General features: G+C 34.4%; 1 protein-coding gene across 1 annotated transcript in view; it reads left to right on the forward strand.

Annotated features, from left to right (window-relative positions):
• Trhde (thyrotropin releasing hormone degrading enzyme) overlaps positions 1 to 17549 on the forward strand; it is a 346217-nt gene that overhangs the window by 314595 nt on the left and 14073 nt on the right. Inside the window, exon 15 of the mRNA XM_090328261.1 lies at positions 194 to 301. Within this exon, the coding sequence (XP_090184387.1) occupies positions 194 to 301 (108 nt within the window). The remainder of the gene's footprint in view (positions 1 to 193; positions 302 to 17549) is intronic.

A 17549-nucleotide genomic window follows, 5' to 3' on the forward strand; every position in this document is an offset into this window, starting at 1 on the left:
CTCTCCTGAGAAGAATTTGGATGTGTGATTTCCAATCTACTTAATTGTCTTTACCCAGAAGAATAGTATTTCTAGTTTGGTGTCATAATTTGCTTATCTATTCAATCACACAATGAACTAACTACCCTGCAATTCTCTCCAAATGTTAATATTAGTTTTTTTTTTAATACTATCTTCCTCTGATGCTACCTAGAGAGCTTCGCAGGGAAGTGATCATGCTGGCCTGCAGTTTTGGCAACAAGCACTGTCACCAGCAAGCATCCACTCTCATTTCAGATTGGATTTCCAGCAACAGGAATAGGTGGGTACCATCAAGCTTCGTATTTCTGGTATTACATAGTGGCATTTTCAGATCGTGGTGAATGCATTCCATTTATCAACTAGAGTAAATCAAAACAAAAAAAATACATAACAAAACTGTGTTTCAGGTTTAAAGCTTGCAAGGAAGCAGCCTGACAATGGCAATACTCATCTCTTGGGAACGTCTTATGGAGTTTTCTGATTGGTTTATCTGTGGTCTCGATTTTCTCCAAGTTTGGTTGCTCTCCCTTCTAATGAGAACCAAATAAGTTTAGTCCAAATACTTTAAGTTTCTGTAAAAATGTTCTGATATTTATTTGTAAGATAATTCCCGGCATAGAACATAAACAAGGTAGTATGACATATGTAAATATTAAAGCAAAGAGCAAAAAGGTTATAAAAAGAGGTCTTTATACTTTCAGTGACCCTTGACAATGACCTTAAAAGTGTAGCTTATCATAGAATTTACTGATGCATAATTAAAATACAAATTATGATGGTTAGTTATTTAGGAGAATTGTATTTGAGGAAAAAATTCTCACTAAATGTCATTTGGTAATGAAAGAATACTAAATACGTTTTAAATGTCATTTGTTTCCTTATTGCACTTCTTTGAACCAACCTAAAGTATCCTTGTAATTCAAGGATGTTTATTTTCCTTTTTTTTAATGAAAGGAACTGTTCTGACTTTTATGATTACTTACTTGGGAAGGAAGAGGATCTGGGACAATTGGTAGAGTTGAAGTTTTAGGAATGAATCTCTGACATAGTGGTAATACTAACTCTAAGAACAACAAAGAAAGAGATTGCTCTCCATAAACAGAAAAGCATAAGTAGTGTAGGTTGCTTATAAAAGGAATTTGTACTTTTCCTATTAAGAGTTACATACGGTTTAAAGTTAATCTCTCACCGTCTCCAAATCAAACAGCAATTCTGTTTTAAATATTTACGTGTGTGTGTGTGTGTGTGTGTACACTTCCTTTTGTACAGTGTTATCTGTTTCCTCATTCTCTCCCATTCTCTTCCTCCTATCTCCATCTGTGAGATGCATTTTAACATATACAGACGATGAAAACATTTGTCTGTAATCAGTAACCCAAACTAGGATATCATCTATAAACAAAAGAAAAATATAATACTATTTAAAAATTAAAGTCTCTAATTCCTTCCATTATTTTTGGTTTTATTTTACTATATAAAATATGTCTTTAATGAGTTTTACCCACAAAAAACTATTTTCTAATCATTTTCAATAGGATGAAATGTGTATCATTTCACTGATATAGTTTCTCTAAAGAGTTTTCGAACATAGTCATTTCACCGTATAATTTCTCTAAAGAATTACTAAGGCCTGCCACTATGGAAAGTAGTATGGCTGTTCCTCAAAAGACTAAGCATAGAGCTCCCCTATGACCCAGCAATTCCACTACTTGGCATTTACCCACTGGTCCAGAAACAAGGATATACTAATCCACTAGCACAACGATGTTCATTGCAGCACTGTTTACCATAGCAAAGATATGGAATCAACCTAGATGCCCCAAGATGTTGTATTTATACACAATGGAATTCTATGATTCTGTCAGAAAGAATGACATTGCAAGGAAATAGAAAGACTTAAAAAAATCATATTAAGTGAAATAAGCCAGACTCAAAGGAAGATAAGCTTAATGGTTTCCCTCATTTTTCATAATCGGTAGAAACCTTGGGCTTTCCTAGCAGAGATTTGCAATAGAGCAAAACCTAGATACATAAGGCCATATACATATAGTATGATGCTAAATGAAAGGACTTCCAGGATATAGAAACAAAAGCCATATACTGAGTCATTGTTTTCCTTAATGTACTATGTTATCTCTCATCTCTTTTGCTGTCCCTTGGTTATCTCATATTGTTACAGTAGCTCACTTTGTTATCTGATATATTGTATGTATGCGTATTTGGTTATTTCAAATTGGATTGGGAAGGGGGGAAACAAGATGAGGGGTGGGGTTGGGGGGAGGGAAATGGGGACCAGGACATGAGAAAGGGTATCAATATTTGTGAAGTAATGCACCTTCCATCTGGTGAATATAATGTAACCCTTCTGTTAATTACAATAAAAATATATGAAAAAAAGGATTATTAAGGCCTAGACTAAAATTTATATTAGTTGGCAGTGCCTTTAATTCTACCTGCCCAAGAAGCTGAAATCTAAAAATTATGGTTTGAAGCCAGCTTGGGAAGACAACTTCAAAAGAATCTTATTTCCAGTTAAGCAGTGTACGACTGGAACTACAGGTGTGGGTGACATGATAAAGTGCAAGCCTTGAACACAAATGCCAAGCAATAGCACAAGACCCTGAGTTAAAACCCCAATTCTAGCGGAAAAAGTGTATTATATAAATATATCATATATTTCCTTTGAAAATTCTATTTTTGAAAAATTCTTTTATTTGACAAAATATTATTGATCATTTTAGTATCAGCTGATTTTGGAAAGGAAAAGTTTGAGGGGGTCTTAAACATTTTATTCTGAAAAGGGAACTGAAAACAAGAAAGGAAATAGACATGACAAAAGTAGAGTTCTCTCTCTAGAAATAAACTCCCTTTGTTTCAAGAAGGCTGCTAGGACGTTTTTTTGTTTTTTTGTTTTTTTTTTTTGCCAGTCCTGGGCTTGAGCTCAGGGCCTGAGCACTGTCCTTGGACTTTGTCAAGGCTAGAGCTCTACCACTTGAGCCTCAGCACCACTTCTGGCTTTTTTCTATGTATGTGGTACCGAGGAATCGAACCCGGGTCTTCATGCATGCTAGGCAAGCACTTTAACCACTAGGCCAAACTCCCGGCCCCTGCTAGGACGTTTTTAAGCTTCAATAGGAATATCCTAATAATGTAAAGATGGTGATTCAATCAGAATGTACTTAGGTTGCTGGAGTATCTTAATAAGTGTAGTAATTTTTGCCTTTTAAAACTAAACATCCAAGCCAGGTACTGTGGCTCACACTTGTAATCTTAGCTGCTACTCAGGAGGCTGAGATCTGAGGATCTCAGTTCAAAGCCAGCCTTGACACTGAAAATCTGTGAGACTTTTATGTCCTATTAACCACAAGTACATCAGAAGTGGCACTATTGCTCAAGGGGTAGGGCGGTAGCTTTGAGCTGAAGGGCTCAGGGACAACGCCCAGGTCCAGAGTTCTAGTCCCATAACTGACAGAAGAAAAAAAAAACAACAAAATTAAACATCCAGCATTTATATAAACCTTTGTAAATGAATAGTCTTACATAAGGTTTCATGCTGAGCCTTTCATTCATGGTAAAGTTAATTGTTAAGGGCCAAACACTTTAAAGTCCCTTTGTCATTCTCTTCATTACATTTTTTTTCTGCTTTGCTTTCTTCTCTAACTGAACAAGAAAATCTGCTAAGCTACTAAGACTGGAATAACCAACCCTATGGACATGCCCATAATCACAAGTGACCTGTGGCAATAGGGTCATAAAATACCCACTGAATAGTGAGATCAGGACTTTTGTCTTGTCTTGCCCATGACAGCTTAAAAAGAGAACAAAACTGTAATTTAGTAGTTGGTACTGATTTTAATTTCTTAAGTCAATCAAGAAAAGAACAAGATGGCTTTTTAAATGTGTCTGTAACTCTTGGCTAATCAGCAATTTTGTTGGTATTGTTGGTTTGTGTGTTTAACTGGAACCAAAAAAAAGAAGTGATTTATAGAAAAATATAATATCTTGGGGTCGGGAGTTTGGCCTAGTGGTAGAGTGCTTGCCTAGCATGCACAAAGACCCAGGTTCAATTCCTCAGTACCACATACCTAGAAAAAAGCTGGAAGTAGTACTGTGACTCAGGTGCTAGAGCTCTAGCCATATACATACATATATATATAAATATATATATATATATAATAGAGAGAGAGAGAAAGAGAGAGAGAGAGAGAGAGAGAGAGAGAGAGAGAGAGAGAGAGAGAGAGAGAGAGAGAGATAGTTATATCTTAAAAAAGAAAGCTAATATAGGGCTAGGAGCATGGCCTAGTGGTAGAGTATTTGCCTAGCATGCATGAAGCCCTGGGCTTAATTCCTTGGTACCATATACACAGATAAAAGCCAAAAGTTGTGTCACAATTCAGAAAGGAGACAAATGGCCAGGCCTTCAATATAGAACAATAACAAATTATAAAACAATCCTGAAAACATGAGCTAGGAGGAAAGGGTTATGTGAGATCTGGAAGTTGCATACATACATAGACAAAAGAAATAAAAAGAAAAAAGATAGTGCTTTTATTTGCACAAAAAGCATACTATAAGGGATAGAGTGTTTTTTTAAATTGTTGATGGAAGTAAATAAGTCTAACTTTTATTGACTAAATGTAAAGGTTATATTATTTTTGCAACTAAGTTACTATTTCTATGTTAATCCACAACATGAAGGTTGTCTAGTTGGCCATATGAGATCAAGACACAGCATTATGTTTTCAAGCAAGTAATAAATTTAAGCTGGAATTAAACAGATATCTACAACAATGCATTATTTTTCAAATACCTTTAAAGGGCATGTAAACTTAAAGCTCTTACAGAGTAAATATAGATTTAATGTACTTAATGATTTATTCTATAGATAATGTCATATTTTCCCTTGTATAAATTGAAGAGTAAAATCTTAACTTGCTTTAAATATACCCTGAATCAACACAACACAACACAAAATTTCTATGTAGTAAATTTTTCCTCGATTGAAATCAGTTGAAAATTCATTCTGAAACTTAAAAAAAATAAGACCATGCTGCAAGGAAAATATTAAGTGGAGGAGCCTCTCTCAAGCTTTGCAGCTGCATAATTCATCAGCCTTTCCACTCATGCAATTAATCATAATGCTATGTTGTTGCCCCTAATGATAGCCATAATCAAAACTGTATTTGCTTTATCCAATTTTTATTAAATTTCAGGCACCGAGTGCTTTATGTGTATTATCTATCCACTTTTATGGTCATTTTTTATCACATACAAATTTAAAACTTGAAAGGCTTTTATATAACTTGCTAAGATTCTTTAGCAACAGGTGTTGGAGCTGAGCTTGCATTTTTAGCCAGCCTGCCTCCTGTCTCTACTATAGTTATTTCCTTGGTGTATCTATTTACTATCTATCAGTAATACATGGTTTTACAGAAATTGTCAGAAGCTAAAAATCATTTAACTACTGAGCAGCTTTTAAGTATACTCTGCGGTGAAGTACAGGTATTCGGTAAAAGTTTGAACACACATTAGAACTATCACATGAGCTTTCTGCTGCTCTCTTCTCTGAATTCTCTTAAGTTTAGTATGTAGAATGAGGCCGAAGATTTTTTTGCTTTCAATTCTAAAATATTTTGGGACCATGGGAATTATAGTTGATAAGAAAATATTTGCACATGACAGATTTCTAGATACTTTTTGCTGCTAGTTTATTGAATATTTGACAGATATTTGTTTTGTAAGCCTAAAAGTGATGTGATTCTTTGCATATTTAAAGAAAGATCAAATTATAGTACAAAATACGTTGTACTTGAATGCTGCCATATGAGTAAAATTATATATTTTGTGGTAGTGTGAGCTTTTAATGCTGTCATATTAAACTTTTAAGTCAAATTATACAGACCTGGCATAGCCATACCTTCAAGTCACAAATTTGGTGACTTGAAATTGAAATCATGCCAAAGTTTGATGCAGTTGCCTTAAGATATTAATGAAGCACTTCAAAACACTGATATGAAAGGTTCAGATTCTCATAAGTTCATTGTGAGTTTTGTTTACTTGTGTGTTTTTATTTTCAGTGAATGTCTGACATATTGCAATAATCAAAGATGTGATTATCTTTGTTATATTGGCATATTCTATGACTTGTACATTCAGTGATATCATTTGAACATGTTTTATCAGCAAGCAATATCTGTGTTGGTCTTGGGGCTTGAACTCAGTGACTGGGCACTGTTCTTGAGCATTTTGTTGTTCAAGACTAACACTTTACCAATTGAGCCACAGCTTCACTTTCAGTTTTCTGGTGATTAATTTGAGATAAGCAGCTCATGGATTTTCCTGCTCTGACTGGTTTCAAAACTCCATCCTCATATCTCAGCCTCCTGAGTAGATAGGATAACAGGTGTGAGTAAAATGTATTTTAGCAATATATTTCTAGTAATATTGATATTTAGGTTCATAAACCATGCTTTGAGAACCACCAGTGTTGACAACTACTCTATCTGGAGTAAGACACACTTGTGATCAAATTGAAGATCTTCTACTACATAATCTTGGGATCTTCTACTACATAACCTTGCTTAGCAAATACACAGATTATGATCTCTTGAATAATCCTCCATTTGCTTTGTATAATGGGTGCCATGAAAGCATATAGTAACCTTCAATGTTAGGCCTGCATTCCATACCCTTAAAAGCTTACAAGGGTATAAATGTAGAAACATATATTCTAGAGAATTTCAATTAAGAAAAGGAGAATCTTTGCTTTTTTCTACTATTTGAATAAATACCCTTGTTTCCAAATAAATATGATATATTTCTCTTTTTAATCAGTTGCTATTTATGGTACAAGTTCCATCCCCTGTAACTCTTTTTAATCTTCTGCTATTTAGATGCCCAGATGGGCTCTTTTGTGTATCTTGTCTTTGTTCATCTGTCAGCTTTATCTCTTTTTTTGAAGTTACATCCATAAACTTATATATATATGTACATATATTTAATTGTATTTTATTGTTGGGGTGATGTATAGAGAGTTACAATTACATTCATCGGGTAGTGGATACATTATTTCTTGAATATTGATACTCCTAATATTTTATTTTCTTCCTGTACATATTGGCCATAATAAAGCTTAAAGATGCATGTCCACCCGTCCTCCAAGAGGGTGGTCACACATGTGAGGCAAGTTGAGGCACACAGGTTTACACTCCACAGAGAGATGCATTCCATTTGCCCTCAAGAACATAAAGTTCCACAAGTCCACGGTCCATGTTAGCTTTTTCATGTGAGGATATAAAGGTAAATGGACAAAGAGCCCTTTCCACTGTGCTCTGTGTATATAGGATTTAGTCTTTGTATTATCTTCCTGTAAATCACAGATTCTAACTTACTGATCATATTTCTAAGGTCCCGTATTACACCACTTCAGTGATTTTTTTTCTGAAAATTAAAAAAAAAATAAGTTGTCCACATTATGCCAAAGGCTAACACTATTTTTTTCTAAGTGGTGTTATTAAAGTTACTTTGTTTATTTTTTTATTTTCAACACTGGATTTTGAAGTTTAGACCTTACTTGCACCATTTCACCTGCTCAGTTGGCACTCTACCACTTTGAGCCATGCCTTCGGTCCTGTTTATTTTCTGGTTATATTGGAGATCGCATCTCAAGGATTTTCTCTGCGTAGATTGGCTTCAAACATGAATTTTCTTGATCTCTGCTTTTTAAGTAGCTAAGTTTATGAACATGGGCCAACTGTCACCCACCATAATTTTTTTTGCCAAATCCTTTCCAAATATAAGAGCAAAAAATCATTAAATACCTTGCATCATTGTATACCTTGTTAATTGGTTTATATATTCTTAGATAATTATTACTCATTGCTGGGATGAGACTTTTACCATCAATTCTATCCTTATTTTTACATTAAAATACATTAAAATTGAGAAATTTCATATATAAAATAAGTAGACAGGAATAGAAAGTGTTTCATTACACTAATGTGACAGAATTCTGCACAATCTTCCCCAGTTTGGTGCAAAAGAATAATATAGAAGTCAATTACCAAATTTTTAATTATCATCTCAAAACTCAGAACCTTCTTCAACTTTTATGAAAGCAGAGAAGTTAAAACTTTAAACACTTCACAAACACCAATAGCTGTCTTTAGAATTCCCTTTGCTGTTCAGGACACACTCCCTTGGAAGATAAATGAGGAGTGAGAATTCCACTTGTCACCTGGAAGAAGGGAAGAACAGTAGGCTTTCATAATGAAAGTGTGCACGAGTCAGTATTTTGGAGCTTGGTTCCCATAGCATAACCTATAACCCCTTCCCATCCTCCCATTCATAATTTTGAATATTTCACTTTGAAAATCACTGCCCTAGTATAGATAGAAAAGGAAAGAATTAAAACTGTAAAAAAAAATCTCTAAACAAAGGGGATATGTTAGGAGATAGTTTCAAGCTTAAGATGAAGGAATGAGTGTTAAGTAGCTGAGTATAACCCAGATAGAACTTGTGACCCATAAACCTTAGCATTCAAATGATACTTTAAAGTTGTTTTTTTTTTCCTGTCACTCTCCTCGAATCTTTCTTCTTATTATAAATCCTCTTCACTAAAGTTCAGAAGACTTTCATCTCTGTATTTAAGGCAGAAAGCATATCTACAGATACAGATATATAAAAGTGGAATACATTTTAAGAATTAATACCTAGAATTGATTTTTATAGATACCATCATGAACACTACATGATTCTTGATTTTGTTAGGACTAGTTTCCTTTTAAAATACACAGATATATTTTTACTCTATTTTCATAATATGGAATTTCCAGAGCACATTTTAAAGTTGTGATTTTCCTACATGTGTTTGAGTCTTTTACCTAAAGTATTATTTTACTAAACAGCTAATTTAGAAGTCAGATAAAGGTATCTCTATGTCCTACTGACCTCTGGTATAGAAATTTTCCATCAGAATATGGGAAATTATTGAATATTTAAGGAAGGATGTTGTAAAAAATGGTTATATTCTCAGTGTGTAATGTTAGGTAGCTTAAAATGTGCCACATATTTTAGGCAATCACACTTTCCTTGCATGTAAAGCAATATGACAAAATGACAAATGAGCAAAATGCTGATTTTGTTATGAGACTGTATTTCACACTTTACACAGTGTGGGACAGTTCCAATGGAGTGTTTTGGGAATTTCTCTTGATTTTATTCTGCCTGTGCAAATTCTACTCAGAGTATTCTTCATTAGACCCATTGGTTTAAAGGTTAAAAATATTGCATATTTTTAAGGCCGAATTAAAAGTACTGTTTGATAGTTGAGCCAAAAACAAAAGTTTTGTTTGAATTATGTATGGAGAACAGAAGTGCAATTGTCTTCCACTCTTAATATTTTTTCTTTAAAAATTTGTCATTTCCAAAGTTTTGGCTGATTTTGTATTTGTGTACCATTTCTTGTGTAACCTTAGCATAGAGACTTATACTGTGTCCATGAATGTTCTGGAAACCTTTGGTATTCCGAATCATTATTAAAGCATCACCACTCTTCGCAAGATCAATTTATCTTTCCATAGTTTTTAGGTGAGGCAGCAAGATATTCATTCTATGTCATTTTTATAGACACAGGCTCCCCATCCTCTGTGTGAGTTCATAATCAGCTTGGTTTTTAACCTTCAGTTCTATTTCTAATACAAAGTCTTTTTGCACATTTACCAATTAAAATTATTTTAACTGGTTCTAATTGCATAAAAGATTTACAGTAATTGGTTTAGATGTCAGATATATTATCTGATTTATGCCATGTCCCAAACATCATGTTAATGGGATTTTAGAACCAAGATGCACAACACAATGTACTACTCACTTTATAATCTAATGGGCCTGATCAACATGCTGATAAGATGTGATAAAATTAATGTAAGATTTTACCTGTGATAAACTGCAAATAAGAGATAAGGTACAGTAAAAGAATAAAAGGGAAGGAAAGGACCTGGTTTGTTGATGACAGTGACATATCCTGCAGAGCTGCAGTTGATTTGAGGTCTACAGAAAAGACAGATATTTACTAGGCTAAGAAGAAAAAAAAAGGTGTTCAGTTCCAACAATATAAGTAAAATATGGGCATAATCCTCAAAATCCTTTCTCAAGATTAGATTACATTGGTTAGCTGAAGAATCTGTATGACTCTCTGAATATCCTTCATAAGTTTTATAATATTTTTTCCTTCATGTGCTGTTTTTGGTGTGAGTTGCTGAGAGGATCAGAAATCTCAGTTAACTGATTACGTTCCTTTATTAAAGCTTTAGGAAAGGCTAAACTGAAATTACGAAAACAAAACAAAGTCAGCATTTTGTAAAAGCTGTCTAAGTACAGTCAGACACTAGGGACTCATACCTAAAATCCTGTCTACTCAGGAGGCTGAGATCTGATGATCACTCCTCACAGTCAGTGGAGGAAGAAAGTCCCTATAAGATTCCTGAGACGCTTATCTCAAATTAACCACTCAGAAACCAGAAGTGGAGCTTCGGCTCAAGTGATAGAATGCTAGTGTCGAGCAAAAGAATCTCAGGGATACAGCGCCCAGGTACCAAGTTCATACCCCAGGAGAGGCACAATGCAGAGAGAGAGAGAGAGAGAGAGAGAGAGAGAGAGAGAGAGAGAGAGAGAGAGAGAGAGAGAGAGAGAGAGAGAGAGAGAGCGCAAGAGCACTATCTAGGTAAGGGAAAAGTAAATTATGGGATTTATTAAGTATATTATTGTGAATTCTTTGAAGAAAATGTAAGCTTTTTCAATTAGCTGATGATGATTATCACTTGATTTTCCCATCATATAAGGACAGGAGTTTATTCATTAGGATTACTTAAATACATGGCTATACTTAGACATACAACTATTTTTTTGTCAGTCTTGGGCTTGGGCTCAGGGCCTGAGCACTGTCCTTGGGCTCTACCATTTGATGCACAGCACCACTTCGGGCTTTATTTTCTATGTATGTGGGTGTGTGGTACCAAGGAATTAAACCCGAATCTATGTGCATACTAGGCAAGCATTCTACCAATAGGCCAAATTCCCAGCCCTACACATACAACTTTTAAATCTACTGTTTAATAAAGATATCTGAAAGAACACTGAAAAAATAATTTTTCTTAGTTTTGTAAATTTTGGGGGAGAATTAAATACATGCAATACATGCAAACTTAGCTTAGACTATCAAGGATAAATACTTGCCTGAATGACTGAATCAGGGGACTAACAAATCACGTTGCATTTTTAACTTACTTTTTAGGATCACAGGGACATTAATAGCCTTAAGCGCATGTTTCTACTCATTTTCATTTAGTCACATTTAGATTTTAATTTAAATGCATTAGTGATTTCATATTCTAGCTTCAAACACAGAATGAGTCCTAATTTAAAATGCAGAAATAATCATATACATTTTACACTTTTGGCTTTTTATTCTGACATTTCACTTTTTATTTATGTTACTTACCATGTTTAGTAACAATACTATTTTTCCAAGGTTTTTGTATTTTTTACAGGAGTATGCATTTTAATTGGGGTGATGTACTGTGTTTTTTTCCCAATATGATTGATTTTCCCTCATTTCTGCCAATAGTAATTTCCTTATTATGCTAGTATTGTTTGTATACTGTTATATTGATTTTAGGCATAATCTCATTGAATTTTAGTGTCATCTATCAAAAGTTATGCCTATTGATTAACTATAGGATAGCCTTATTTAAGCAGCTTGTTCATCACAGGCCAATTGCAAAGTAAACAGAGATTTACTTGGGAATCTCAGAGAAGAAGGCTGATTAAACTTACAAAACTAGAGTTGGGAGTGTGGCCTAGTGGTAAAGTGCTTGCCTACCATGCACAAAGACCTGGGTTCGATTCCTCAGTACTACATACATAGAAAAAGCTGGAAGTAGTCCTGTAGCTCGACTGGTAAAGCCTTAGCCTTGAGAAAGCCTAAGGACAGTGCTCTGGCCCTGAGATCAAGTCCAAGGATTGGCAAAATACATAAATAAATAAACTTACAGTGCCTGTCAATATTTATTAAGCCTTGTCAAAGGGTCAAAAAGAAAAGAAAAGTATCTTTCAAATATCTTTCTACCTCAGAATGAGTAGATTTTACTGACAATTTCAGTATGTGGAGTATCAGGTTCATTACATTGTCACTCTACCACTGGAACAATGAGATTTCCTCTACCTTTTCTGAAAAGCAATGTTAAATATTTTATATCACTAAGGAAAGTCCTCCAATAATTTGCCCTCTTTAGATGAAGATCTAGAACTGATTTTGTATATGTAATTCACTATCTCAAAATAAGAAATGGACACATTCACATTGTGATAATTTTATATGACAAATTTCTATAAAGGTAAAAATATTTTATGTACATATCAATCTTTCTGAAGGTTGAAATTTTTGTTACCATTGTTGGGTCATTATTTTTTTAATCAATATTAGTGTTTGAGCTCAAGATCTCACACTCATACTTGCTTTGGAGGCATTTGACCTGCACTATACTACTTGTGTCTTGCCTCCTGAGCAGTGATGGCTAGGATTATGGGTTTAAAGTTTTAAAGTCTAATGGCTTCGAGTTTCATGCAACAATGGAAGAATTAGAAGCCTATACATATCTCATTACAGGCTACATAGTTATCTCAAAAGACACCTCCAAATTTTAAATCCTGGTGGTACATATAATTTTACTTGGCATTAAGATCTCAAGATGGAGTTAAAAGGAATTCCTAAATCCAATGATGATTATTTTTCTTAGAGAGAGCAAAGAAGGTACAGCAGTGTGGGAGATAGAATGAAAATAGAATAAAAGATTAGGAACAAGAAAAAAATGTGACCCTATCTCAAAAGTAACTAGAATACAAAGGGCTGGAGATGTGGCTTCAATGACAGAAAAAGCATGAAACCATAAGATCAAAGCCCAGTACTGTTCCCACCAAAGAAAAGTTAAATGAAAGAAAGAAACCTGCTTGTTTTATAGAATATAGAATGTGTGTACTCATTGTATATGCTATTTGCTCATTGCTTCAGACATGTGGGATTCTATAAGTAGACATATTTATGTATATGTATGAATGCGTTTTTGCCTAATTTGTAACATTCTCATCCACCCATTTCATTCTCCTTTTCTTTTTCTTTTACCAGTCGTGGGCTTGAGCTCAGGGCCTGAACACTGTCTTTGGACTTTCTCAAAGCAAGAGCTCTACCACTTGAACCACAACACCACTTTCGGCTTTTTTCTATGTATGTGGTATCAAGGAATCGAACCCGGGTCTTTGTGCATGCTAGGCAAGCACTCTACCACTAGGCCAAATTCTCAGCCCCTCATTCTCCTTTTATTCAGAATCAAGGTGGTTTTGTTTCCAGTAATTTTAGGACTAGCCTTCCTAGCTAATTCTGTGAATGTTTCTTATTAAATCTGATTATATCAGTCCTTATTCTGCAAAACACATATATCTGTGATAGTTACCATGCAGTCGGACTGCTTTTGCACATGAAGGGTAACAGAATCTATTTCTGTTGAGAACACAGATCATTTCATGTTTTATATGCATAAAAACATTTTGAAAGTTATAGAAGAACAGCATTTTCTTCTGTACTAAAGTCTATCAATTAAAACTATAAAAATCTGAGATTAAAGTCTGAGCAATATGCATACACATGTATGCACACAAATAAGCCACATTTATTTTGTCTAAAATAAAAGTTATTCTTGATTGGTGACCTTTCAAGTGAGAAAAATGCGTTACTCATTGCCTTTTTCTGACAGCTTAGCAGTTTTGCCAAAAATATTAAATTATGATAATTCTTCCCAGGCTGTAGGCTCATCCTTGTTGATCTCAGTAACCTTAATAGGGCATTACTGGTGAGTGTAACTGTGTTTGCATTCATCCCATGCATTTATACAGGTCGCACTTGAATGGCTACAATAAATCCACATATCTTTTTTTCAACCCTTGTATAGAGACTACAAGAGGTGATGACTATTGCTATAAATTATTTCTCAGCAACAAATGATTTTGTAGAGGTAAAGCTCAATATAATCCAATGGATTTTTTTGTAGATCCACAGAACTGGTTCACCATTTGAATAACAAGTGCTTATATATTTGCGATGGTGACTGATACACCATTCCTGTCATTTATCTTGCTTCTTAGCCATTAAGCTAAACTCCCAGTTCCTAATTATTGTCAGCCAGAGAACATCGTTATTTTTTAAAATATATGTTTACTTCATATTACAGCAAATATTTAGATTTATCGACCTTAACCATAACTGCATGGTGAAAAAACAACATATTCAGGGAAGATGGATCACATGAGTTGCAAGTCCATAGATAATTGGTGAATGATTATCTGGAAACAATTCATCTCATTTTCTTTTTTGAAACACAAGCAATTTATCAATCATTTCACCATTTCTTCTATACCAGTATATCTTTCAAATTTTCAACTGTGTTATGTGTTTACTGCTATTTATTTGAGTAGCCTTCTGCTTGTCATGTTAGTGTTTATTATCATAGAAGTCTTACTTTTTTTTCTTCAGTTATAAAGCATTTTTGCAATCCTTATGAGTGTAATTCATTATGGAGGGATTTCTAAGAAGGTCATAATGATTCTAAGGTGTGAAATATTAAATATAATTTCTAACCTTTTCAGTAAGTTTAAATTCAACACTGAAGAAAATTCTCAGAAAAAAAAAACCATCAATTTCCTTTTGATTAATTTCTTTCTTCTTCCATTTCATTTCCCTAGGTATTTGCCTTTCTTTTCTTTGTCATTCCCTGAGTGTTTGAGCTGCTTTGTGCAATACTTACTTGTGTGCTTTCTGTGTTGGCCCTTTCCTTTGATGTTTCCTTTGTGTCTTCTTTTAAAATGTTGCCTAGGTCAACTTTACTTCCTATCATTGAGCTTTTCCAATTATATTTTATGAAGTAGGTACTTAGACCTTAGGTACTTAGCACCCTCTCCCCGAGTTGTGCTTCTGGTCTACGTAATACCTTCTTACACAGGCCTTAGGCATAGGGAAATAGTTTCATATACATGATGCCAATATAAAGTGAATGCCCCTTTTAAAGTGAATCCTTTTAACTTTAAAAATCCCTTTTAAAAGGAGATCATTTTTTATTGTATTTTATTATTGGGATATTGTGAGGTTACAGTTACATTCATCAGGTAGTGGGTACATTACTTCTCGAACATTGATACCCCTTCTCATGATTTTTTACTCCTTCCCCTCCACCCTCCCTATCCCAGTCATAGTGAGAAGATAATTTTTAAAATATCATCTTTTGATATAATCAAGATATGAAGAGTTAAACCCTCCCCACACACACCAGCTACAAGTCTTTCTTTTTCTAATATGTAGTGAACAGCCTGTACCGCTTTGAAATGTGGAAAACTGAAATCTCAAGAAATAATGAACATCATGTCAGGACAAATTCAGAAACTTAAATATATTTGTTCTCTTCACCACCCGGTTCCTTCAGGCCTGTTCTTTGAGGTGCAGAGGGCAGACAGTTTTTGAATTCCCTTTTCCTTTGTTCAGTGGTGTTAGTATTCTTTGTGTTACAAAGAAAATCTACTGAGATTGGGCAAATGCTCTGTAAAAGTGTGAGAAACCCCTGGCATTAGAGCTGTCCTGGCTATGACCTACCTGATGCACAAGGATGGCCTTACATTGCTGTCATGTCACTGGCTGCAGATTACATATAGGACTGTCCTCTTTTGGCTAGGAGCATTGCAGAGATCCCTAGGGACAAAATTCTATCTGGCTGCCTGGATTGATACCCTGTGAAACGCAAGGGATCATATTTGATTAACCAGCATATCTGAAAAGTTTGGGCAAATCATGAAAGGATTTCTTTTGTCATTCCTTTTAGTTGAGATGGATTGTCAGGCATGCAGGTAAACAAATTATTTAATTTTGATTAGGTTATTTGCATTGTTTGATGCTGCTTAAATATATTCACTGCTTATTTTGGGGAAGATGTGAATCTGCATTGCTACTTCCTAATAATTATAGTAATACGAGTAATAAGGGCGAAATACATACTGGCCCCATCTTGTAGCAATTTTCCAGATTCTCATTACTGAACTGTGCATACACATAGATAAAGCCCATTCTGACCCCTTAATATTTACCAGATTGTGCGCCAAGCTCTCGGTGACAATTACCTTCTTTAATCATTGTTACAGTGTTAGGTAGAATTATTACCTTCATTTTTTTTAGATGAGTAAATTATCCCTTAGGTCCAAAGTTACAAATTCTTTGTAGGTAGCTTCAGGTTTCATTTAATATGGTCTCTTTAGAAGTAGGAGAATAGAGTTAGAGAATGATGGGGTAGAGGACACTGTGAACAAGGTCAGACTTGCTATAACTGTGTAGTTAACACATGAGAGGCCTAGAAGAGAAAGGATACAGAAACTTTTAAGGCTGAACAAGACTCAAGAGTCTTGGCAAGGAAACTTCCACCAAAGTGCTTAAGTTTTAAAGTAGGCAAACGATCTTTCCAATGAATTGAATTAGCTGTGCATTATTAAGATTAATTAAATGTTAATTTCCACTTATCCATGGCATGCATAGTGCCACTGAAAGGAAGATGCTCTTAAAATGACTACTGTTTGAACAATGTTTTTTATTGTCTTTGAAAATAATTAAATCCATATTTTAATGTTAATGCAATCATTAATGAAAAGAATCTTGTACTAACAAAGCAGAAGAGAATGTAGAACTCATGTACTGTAGCTGTGTTTAATTAAGATGAAAAATGAAGCCTATAGCATTGACCTTGACTGCCCAGACATAGAGGCACATACTGGTGAAGTCAGTTCAGCTGAATTCCTGCTTAGAAATACACCCATCATTTGATTCAATATCAAAATTTATAATTTAAAGATATTATTTCATCAAATATTTTTCAGTTAAAGGTACTTTTTAAATGTATCATCACAAACATGCCTGCATGCATAATAAAACTTTTAGACATTGGCTATGTCATTCAAAATGTAGCAATCTTATTTTGCAAATATAGTCATACAATTTAATAGTACAAAATAATAGTAAACGTAGCTGAGGGATTACAATTCTTACTTGTTTTCATTAACCCATGTCACCAGTTTTATCCATTCATTGAAATATTAATTGACAATAATCCAGCTTCCTGTACCATGGTTATGGATTGAAGATTTGTCCTCTCAGAATTAATAGGTTGCCTTGTCCCAGGTCTGATGTTATTAGGTAGCTGGGTTTGGTGGAACTCATTAAATCATGAGAGTGGAGCCCTTGGAAATCTGATCCACAGTCTCATTTGAAAAAAAATAAATGACATAAAACATACTATCTTTCTGCCATGTAAAGACAAAATGGCTGGTCAATGCTCCTTGCTCCTCAAGAGAGACTCCCCCATTTTTTTGGAGAGCCCTTCTTGTTCCTTAGTCACAGACCTCAATCATCAGAATTGTCTGAAAGAAATTTATGTCATCCATAA

The sequence above is a fragment of the Megascapheus bottae genome, chromosome 2, assembly GCF_031878675.1.
Source record: "Megascapheus bottae isolate mThoBot1 chromosome 2, mThoBot2.hap1, whole genome shotgun sequence".
In the NCBI taxonomy this organism is placed as follows: domain Eukaryota; kingdom Metazoa; phylum Chordata; class Mammalia; order Rodentia; family Geomyidae; genus Megascapheus; species Megascapheus bottae.